At 33.4% G+C, this 10,209-nt stretch overlaps 1 protein-coding gene across 1 annotated transcript; it reads left to right on the top strand.

The window, feature by feature from the left end:
- The first annotated feature begins 6,489 nt into the window (after nt 1-6,489).
- Nucleotides 6,490-9,284, top strand: LOC149564791 (pentatricopeptide repeat-containing protein At4g14050, mitochondrial-like). The gene is made up of 2 exons (XM_089818376.1): nt 6,490-6,871; nt 7,018-9,284. Exons 1-2 carry the CDS (start codon nt 6,761-6,763, stop codon nt 9,049-9,051), a joined length of 2,145 nt encoding a protein of 714 aa, XP_089674502.1. The 5' UTR covers nt 6,490-6,760; the 3' UTR covers nt 9,052-9,284.
- Nucleotides 9,285-10,209: the final 925 nt, after the last annotated feature.

The raw sequence follows: 10,209 nt of genomic DNA on the forward strand, positions 1-10,209 counted from the left end.
TGGGCAAGTGTCATGACATGAGCCAACTCTAAGGTTACCCTAGTAGCCTCTATGGACTTTGGCCCCCCTAGTGCCTCTATGCGGCATTAGTATCCTTTCGTACAAACAAGGCATACTAACAAGTCAACTCTAAGGTTATCTTGGCAGTCTCTCAAGACTCTAGCTCCTTAGTGACTTTATGTGGTACCAATATCTTATTAATTCATTTTAAACCCATTTAATGAAATGTTATCACTTATTAAAACAATCTACAATGGGTTACCCAAGTAGCCACTTAGGGCTCCAACCTCCATTACAAGCCACTTCCCAACATGACATGCAAGTGACCTATCCTAAGGTCAACAAAAGAAAAAGCTCACATGTGACCATAAACCACACATCAATTCTTAAACAAGCAACTGCAAAGCGTTGAAATATCACTAATCAAAAATCACAGATTTCACCAAAACAATCATCCTAACAGAACTAATCCAAAATCAAGTACACATATACCAATCCATGGCATAACATGACATCACAAAAAATCAATCACATAATCACCTCAATCCTATACAAGCAACTAGGAAGCAATCCAAAGATAACTGATCAAAGACTCAAAGGTTGTACCAGAAAAGTCATAACATTCACTTCATTTCTACACAAGAGAAATTGGAAAGCAACAACAACAGATCAAACTCATCAAAGAAGAAATGTGACTAAATCACAATGGCCAGGTATAAAAGATTAGATACATAACATCATCACAGAACACAACTCCCAAGCCTCTAGTAATCAACCCGATTGGTCAAACACTAAGTCAACCCAAACCCAACATTAGTAGACCACACATCACATAAAGTACATAAAATTTAACTTTCTCAATAGATAAGGTAATGAAAACACAAAGGTTTAATTTCACTTATAGGTTTTCAAGTTCTCATTTTCAATTTCAAGAAATCAAATATCATAACAAGTATAGATTCATTATTTTGTTTGGTTTGAAAACACACAAGTTTGACCTTCACAAATAGGTTCAAGTTTTCTCATATACAAAGTGTCACAATAGCTAAGGTTTTTTGAGTTATCAAAAGATGTACTAAATTTCCTTTAATATAGAAATCATCTTCATATCCAAATTGAACCATCAAGCACAACCTGAGTTTACCAATTTTTCCCCACTTCACAATTCACAAATTTACTTTCCCAAAATTACTTTGATAGTTTAACAATCTTCCATTTAAAATTTATTGGATAATTTAACAATAATTAATAAATTTATTAAAGATCATAATTACTTAATTATTAATAATTTATACCAAATTAATAAAATAAATTATAAATCTATTAATAAAATACTAATTAATATTATTATCAATATTAATAAAATATTTAATTATATATATATATATATAAACTAATTTAAAATTTTACATAAAATAAAAAATATTAATAAAAATTTAAAATTAAATTAAAACCAAACAACTTACCTCAAACCCAATGTGGGGTAGCTGCCATGTGGCCCTAAGCCAACATGCAACAGACTGCTTTAGTAGCCTCAACTGCCATGGCAGTCAAGGACTGCATGACAACCTTGGTTGCTATTGCAGTCATAATGAAGATGGGAGAAGATAAGGGGGGTGGGGAGGTGCTGGTCCTGCCCACCAAAACAATATTATAATTTTTTATTTAGAAAAGATGTCCACTGGTAGAAACAAGGAAGGGAGAAGGAGGGATGTGGATTTGGGGTCTACCTCCCCAAAACAAATTTATTATATATATATATTAAACAAAATCAAACAACAACCCCCATCCCAACTAAATTTGCTCAAATCCGTACTTTATTAAGTATATCAAATATTTGTTAAAATGTATAAAATTATCACAATAACTTTTTTTTACTGTGGCAATTTTATTTTATATATATATATATATAAAATAAATTTTGCATAAAAGATCTGATAAAGGAAACATGATTAACCAATCTGATGTTGCATTTTAAATTTCCTTTTCCTATCCAAACCCTCATCTCAATTTTCCATCAATCAAATAAAGGTTTCAAAACTATAATCATTCACAGATGTTTTCAAAACAAAGAACAATAAATTCACAATGAAGTTTTAGATTTAATCACAAACAGTTCTATATTAGAAATCAATTTTCTCAAACAAGAGTTTCAACCCAAAGGAATTCTAAAAATAGAAACACAACAAACAGAGAGAAGAAAAATATTTACAATGCAAGAGCTACTGTGCAAAACTCATGAGATCCTACCTTGATTTGATGCTAAATAATGAACACACAAAACATGCAAAATTTTCCTTCTCTTTCGAAAACCCTCTTTTCGAAAATTGGCTCCTCTAAACTTGTGTGTGGAGAAATGACCTTTGATTTCCTAATAAAGAGGTTTTCCCAAAATCAAGGTTTTGATCATGCAATCCCACAAAAATCTTTTTTCCTTTATTATTTTATTATATTTTAATTTCATGCACAACTTGTTGCAATTTAATTAAAATAAACTTTCTTAAATTAATGCTTTCTCTCTCTTATTAAATCATGAGACACAATTAATATAATATTTATTAATTTAACTAATAATACTATTTAGAGTTTATTATTAAAATGAAACTCTTAAATAAATTATTATTAAATTAAATAAATATAAATACACCAAAATTAGAACTTTAATAAAATCTTTTAAATTTAATTCTTTTAGTTAATCAATTTCTTAATTAATTAAATATAATTAAATATTGATTATTCTTTATAAAATTTTCATTAAATTATCTTTTAATTTGATTTAATTATAACAAAAAATCACAACATACCCATAAAACCAAATATGAAAACTCAACTGAAGGACAAAGCACAGAATCAAACTCTAGGGTCAAAATCATGAATTCAGGTCACTTGAGAAATTTAGACTGTAACCAACTCAGATACATGTCCTACTTTCTAGGACAATTGGCTTGGGTTGGGATTTGGACTCAAAAATTATCTCCCCACTTATGCCATTGAGATACTATGATATGGTATGCTCATCCTAGCAATTTAGGGAATTTGATACTTTGTACCTACAATCTGCTTAAAATCCATGCATGTGCATACTCATATATTCTAAACTAAATAGGCAATGGCAAGGAGTGGTACATCGTGTAGATCCTAACTAGCAGGTGACTACAACTCTCTCCTTCAACCACATTAGGAATGTCAATCATAAACTAAAATATATACGTACACCATACACATGAAAGTATGAGGTAAGTATCCATAAAACTGCATATAATCATTCATCTAACTAACATCATGCAATAACTGAAATTGATGTATGAACATACATATATCATCATAGAAATAATCCTAAATACATGAAATACATTTAATCTAATCGAGTAACCAAGTACCGCTAATCATAAAATATAATCATAAAGTTGGCCTAAAGGAATCTGACAATGTAACAAGGAAAGTCAACTAGGGGTAGGCATTGCATTCTACTCCAAAATGGGTTGATCTCTTAATCAATAAGAAGAGAAGTATAGTGCCTGTGACCCTCTTGATAAAAGACATGGTAGGTAAATACCTTGGTAGAAGTCTCAAGAGAAAGAAATTGAAAGTGAAAGCTATGCTAGATGTGGATGATAGAACATGGCATTGGGTGGTAGATATCTTCAAGCCTATCAGTGACAAGAGTCAAGATAGGGTTCTACCACAACATTTTATAGTAGAAAGATTTGACCTTGGGATGACTACTAGAGTGAAAGACATTGAAATATTTAATGCCAGTAACAAGAAGATCCAACATGGGACTCTGAAGGATTGGAAGGATAAAAAGGAAATGAAGTAGAACATATAGTTGATGGTTGAGTACATCTATGCCCTCCAAAACCCTAATGCATTTCTAGTTAACACTTATGTAGTAGATGTTTCATCCCCTGCTAAATAAAAATTCCTTGATCAAATTTAAAGGGATAGGTTAGTAGCCAAAGTTTTTAGTGATTGCATAGACATTGTAATGGTTAGTAGGGTGGGTTATATCTCTGAGGTTATTGAGACTAAAGCATGGAAAACTAAGATGGTGATAGAATTAGTATCTAAGCTAAATGCATAGGAGGATGAAAAATTTAAATGGGATGAATATATCATCTAAATTATAGAGGTTCAAACCTATGGTGCTGCCAAGTTCTTAGCATCCATGCCCAATGCAGTTGTGGATGTTGATTTCTTGTTCATTTCATGGGCTAATTTAGAATGGAGAAACATGACCATTGAGCATGGGCTAGATGAAACATCTAAATTGCTAAGAGAAATGGAATGTCTCAAATAGATTCTAGACAATAACATCAAGTGCATCGATGTAAGAATTATGGAAAATGAGGATAATCCCAACAAAGGAGCCCATGAGGTATTAGCATCCTTGCAGGACAAAATGAAAATATTAAAGGAGATCTTAGAGATGAACGTCAAGGACTTTACCACCATCGCTCGTGTAGATTCCTTGATGATTACATGTAGGGATGACCTAAAGTGCACAAGAAGAAGATGGATCATGTTCACAGGATTGAGTGCATGTGGAAATTGAGGCTAGAGAAAATTGGGGTGACACTGTAAAAAGAATTGATTGAATTTTTCCTCACGTACAATAAATGGAAGGATCCAGGTGGTGGACTTCTAGAAAATTCAGAGCAACAAGTTGATCCCACCATTGCAACTAGAAATTAGTTGAATAGGGTTTAGGGGTTAATTTCCATAACATGCTTTCATTTTGGTTGTTTTAAAAGACTTTGATTAAGTACTATTAGTTTATAACTTTTCAGTGGAGTTAGTTTTTTAAACTAAATCATAAAGCCCTGCATGACTATATAAGCATGTTTTTATGACTTTGAGAGGGTCGACTCTCTGAATAGGTAAAACTTTCATTTTAATTATCTAGTTTTTAGATCTGTGATACTTTTACACATAATGCAATGATATGTGGGATCTTATGGTTTTTTATATGAATCTCAGTTGTTAAATCTTATGGTTTGCTAAAACATATGGTTCATTATCGCATGGGAGTGAATATTATGTGAAACAGGTTCACTTTTTGCATTATGTATTAGTCTTGCATCTGAAATAGAAGAGTAGAATACATTTATTCTTTTCTATTCTAGATTATTTCACAATAATTAGTTATGTGGCTAATCATTATTGTGAGATTTGAATTAATCTTCAACCTGCACATTTTTTTCATTGTTATGAACCGAGTGCTATGCCTTATACTTTTTGGTTAAAAGTAATTTCACAAGTTATTCTTTTAAAATAAGATGGAGTTGTTGAATCTTTCAAGTTAGGAAGTTGTACGTATTGAATATAGAGTGTTCATTACCAAAGGAACTCATTTGTTAGTGCTTGTTAGTTTTTCCTAAATTTGGGAATAGAGTCAAGAATTGTTTAAAATCTTTAGAGGGAAAATTTGTTCACTAGCAATAATAGACTTTGGGATTTTGAAAATCATAAAATTGTAAGAAGAAAGTATGTCATATTCAATGAGAAAGTATTGTGCAAAGATTTGTTGCAGGAGCATGAGAATAAATAAAATGATTATGTAGTATTGGATGATACTCCAAAAGATAATATTACATCAGTCCCTTATGCTCTGTATCAACATGGAGATTATGAACATGAAAGAACAAGTGATGATAAATAATGAAAGAGGTATCAAACATGAAGAGAGATAGATGAAAAAGTTAATGAGATTTTTGTGCTTTTATTGGTGTAACAATTAGATGTATTTGTCTAGTGCATTCAAGTGTCAAGAACAAACAAACATAAATATTATAAATATGTATATTTTTATAACGAAAAATGAAGCTCATAACTTTAGATATATGAATACTCAATTAATATTTTTAGATTTTTTCAAACTATTAGACTTACACCCAACATTGTTTCTTAAAATAAACTCTACCTTATTTATGAATATAGTTTATACTATTTTTTATAAACTAAAGATATTGAAATCTATTTCATTTTATTATGTATTAATTTATATAATTGAAATAATCATATTTTTGACTATCTACGATTTACTAAACATTTATACTAAAATAACTTATTCTAATAGTTCTTCATGATCAAATGCATTTAAAAAATCACTTATTTCAATAGTCCTTTATATCAAATGCATAAATTACAAAATTTTCTACATTAATTCATCATATTTAGATACATGGAAAAATGGATATCTTCCAGCCACAAGATGAAAGCCTATGCAACAAACAAGGGATGCTTAAGGTTGATAAGACGAGGGTTTCACATAAAAGAACTTTTTAAGAAAAAAATTATGAGTCATCTCATTAATTTTATTAATTTGTTTCAGCTTAATAACTTGAATTCTTAAATTCAAGATGAAGATTGGTCAGTGAAAATAGTCTAATAATCCTTTAAAAAATGAATTCTCCCACTCTTTATAAGGAAATAAAAATTAGATCCCATGCCCCCTCCATAATACCCCCGCGTAAGTTGAATTTAGATAACAGGAAGACGTAGGTAGCACGAATGTAAGTAAACACCACCATTTCCAGCACAAAGAAGATAAGCTTAAGGTAAGGACGAGCAACTATCTGAACCGCGAAAGATGAGCCAACCTCCACGCCTTCTCAAACTTTTATTATTGTTACTTACGAAACTTGCATTTGTAGTAAAGAATACACATCTTCAAACTGTAATCGCGAATACCATGTCATCCAGGACATAAAAGTTGAACAAAAAAATGAGTAAATGGAACTACTGTTAGGTTTCAAGAATGGCCTCATTATGCACAAGTTCCTCCCTCTTATCCATTCACGATCAGCTTACACAACGCCGATACAAGCACAGAAAATGGCATCAGAAAAATCTAGGATTTCTTCGAAAGGTAGATATTTTCTTTCATCAGTTTACCACTTCATTGCTTTTAAAAATTCAAAATTCTGGAATAGAAATAGATTTGCTAATACTAGCAAATAAACCCACACCAATGGGCATCTTAAAGCAGATGCTTAATACTTGTATTTGGTGTAGGTTACTCACAGAAATGTGGTTCAACTCAATGCACCTGCAATTTCTATCCCAGAAGAAGAAGGAAAAGAGAGTGTACAGAATAATAAGAAGGTAAAGAAAACGAAATATCGCAAGACTTTAGGTATAGATGTGGGTGCTCTGTGCAAGGAGGGGAGAATTCCAGAGGCCATGGAAATATTGAAATTAATGGACCAGCATGGGATTACGCCGGATTTTGATACGTATAATACTCTTCTTGATAACTGTATCAACATGGATTTCCTTGAAGAGGGTAAAAGAGTACATGAGCATATGGTTAGGCGTGGGTTTGTGCCAATTAAATTTATAGGAAATCAGTTGTTGAATTTGTATGGTAAATTGGGAAGTTTAGAAGATGCACGTAAAGTGTTTGACACAATGCCTAAACGAGATACTGTTTCTTGGACTCGCATTATTGGGGTGTATGCTCAGAATGGATGTAAGGAAGAGGCTTTCAGATTGTACGGGAAAATGCTTGAGGAAGGGAAGAAGACCAATCAGTTCACATTTGGAACTGTTCTGAGCGCATTGGCTGGATTAGGGAGTTTGCAAGAGGGTACAATTGTTCATGGTCAGGTTGTCAAAGGAGGGTTAGATAGTAATGTGTTTGTGGGGACTGCTCTTTTAGATTTCTATTTCAAGTGTGGCAGAGCTGAATTTGCTTGCAGAGCGTTCAAGATTATGCCTGAGAAAAATGTGGTTTCCTGGAATGCGATGATTGCGGGATACGCACAAAATAACCAGATTGAGGATGCACGTCATGTGTTTGATAGAATGCGCGACAGAAATCCGATTTCGTGGAGTGCAATGATTGCGGGGTATGTCCAAAATGGACAGGGGGATGAGGCAATTAGCTTGTTCTGCCAAATGCAATTGGAAGGGGTGAGGCCTTGCAGTCGAGTTTTTGCTAGTGTTGTGAGAGCATGTGCCAGCCTGGCAACTCTGGGAAGAGGTAGACAGATTCATACCCACATCATAAAATTTCAGTCTCAGTTGAATGTCTTTGTTGGAAGTGCTCTTGTGGATATGTATGCCAAATGTGGAGTCACCAATGATGCATGGCGAGTATTCGAAGAAGTACCTCGAAGGAATGTTGTGACATGGAATGCAATGATTTCAGGTTATGCCCAGAATGGTTTTGGTGGGAGGGCTTTAGAACTCTACGGAAAAATGGAACAGATGAATGTAAAGCCTGACAAGGTGACATTTGTCTGTGTTCTATATGCTTGCAGCCATTTGGGTTTAGTGGATCAAGGTCGCCACTATTTTGAATCCATGAGTAGCAAACATAATATATTGCCAGAACATGCGCATTATGTCTGCATGGTTGATCTTCTTGGCCGTGCTGGGCTTTTGAGTGAGGCAGAGGAATTTATCAATAGAATGCCAGTTCCACCCAGTGCTCTAGTGTGGCTGACCTTGCTTGCCTCCTGCAAAACACATGGGAATGTTGAGATAGGTCAGCGTGCATTTCTCCATATTGTTGAATTGGAACCACGGAACTCTTCGGCTTATGTTCAGTTAACAAACATCTATGCTGCAGCAGGGAATTGGGATTATGTCTCCAAATTGAGAAAACTGATGAGAGATCTGGGGATGAAAAAGGAGACAGGGTTAAGTTGGATTGAGATTAAGAACAAGGTGCACACCTTTGTCGCAAGTGACAGATCACACCCACTTGCAGAAGAAATCTATGCAAAGTTGGAAAATTTGTCTGAACGAATTCGGGAGAACGGATATGTGCCTGACACAAATTTTGTGCTGCAAGATGTGGAGCAAAACGAAAAAGAATTCCTCATCCGCCATCACAGTGAAAAATTAGCGGTTGCCTTTGGCATTATAAATGCACCTGCTGGATCTCCCATCCGTGTTGTTAAGAATCTTCGTATGTGTGGTGACTGCCATACTGCTGTGAAGTACATCTCCAAAGAAGTTGGGCGTAAGATTGTTATTAGGGATTCATCACGCTTCCATCATTTTAAGGATGGTGTGTGTTCTTGCATGGATTTCTGGTGAATTCACACCCCTATATTAAATATATCCTCCAGCATTCTGCCTGCCGAGCTGATGCAAAACTGACTCTATAATCCAACCGATCCCCAGATTTAGGGAAGAGTCTCAATGCAATTTCTTGGGTTTGAAATAGTTGATTGGAAGGAGAATTTTTTTTTACAGTAATTCAAAAAAATTGTGATATTGTTATAGGATTTTTTTCTGTAATTTTTAAGTTAAATTTATCAATTTATGTTTCATGAGTACTGATCTATGATTTTCGATTCCTCATGAAAATAAATGAAACCTTTATGACTCATTGCAAAAAGAACTTACTGTGAAGGATCTAATATTTTAAGAACTGATCAAATGCCTTGATCAAATAGGGTAGAAGGAATTTTTTTAGAAGATTGGGAAGGAAAGTTATGGAGAGTTTGACATATTGGGCATGAGGAAACAACAGTTGATATGGAAATATAATAATGCTATATTTTAAAACTTTTAACAGTTACATAGCTGAGCTTTTGTGTAAGTGATGTTGTTCTTTAAAGTGCCTGTGGTTTTTCCCTAGCTATTTGCTGTATTTTATTAAGCTGAAAACAAAATCTCCATCTGGAAAGTATACCAGATCTGGGTAAATTGAAGAGGAATCCTTGGGGAATCACCCAGATATTAAATACACACACATTGTTAAATCACTAAAATGACCAGCCATTATGACTGTTGCTAGTTATGTCATCTGCATCTGTATCAGGTTCTCAATTTCAATGGTAAAATAAGAAAACTTTTTGTTCGCAAAAGCAGTCCAATTTCCAAGCCCAAATACAGCATATCACTATTATTATGTCTCCAACTTTGAAATTGTATAGTTTTATAATGGTAATATTGTATGAAAATTTGGTCAGTTGTTCTTGTATGATAATCATATTGATGTTACCAAAGCCAATCCAAAAGTGTTTGAGTAAAGCTTATCCCCACTTACATACATTTAAATGTTTTAAATTTGAATGGCGAAAAATTCGTATCATGCCAAAGGAAAGAAGACATTAAGTTCCTTGTATTCACGATCAATTGAATCTAGAGTTCCAAATTTAGATGGATCTGAATGGAGATTAGACTTTTGATGGCATAATGCTACTCTCTCCACGTATTTAGATTTCTTGAGTTTTAGGAAAGAAAATT

The sequence above is a fragment of the Cupressus sempervirens genome, chromosome 3 (assembly GCF_028749045.1).
Source record: "Cupressus sempervirens isolate cs-2001-9-10 chromosome 3, ASM2874904v1, whole genome shotgun sequence".
NCBI lineage: Eukaryota > Viridiplantae > Streptophyta > Pinopsida > Cupressales > Cupressaceae > Cupressus > Cupressus sempervirens.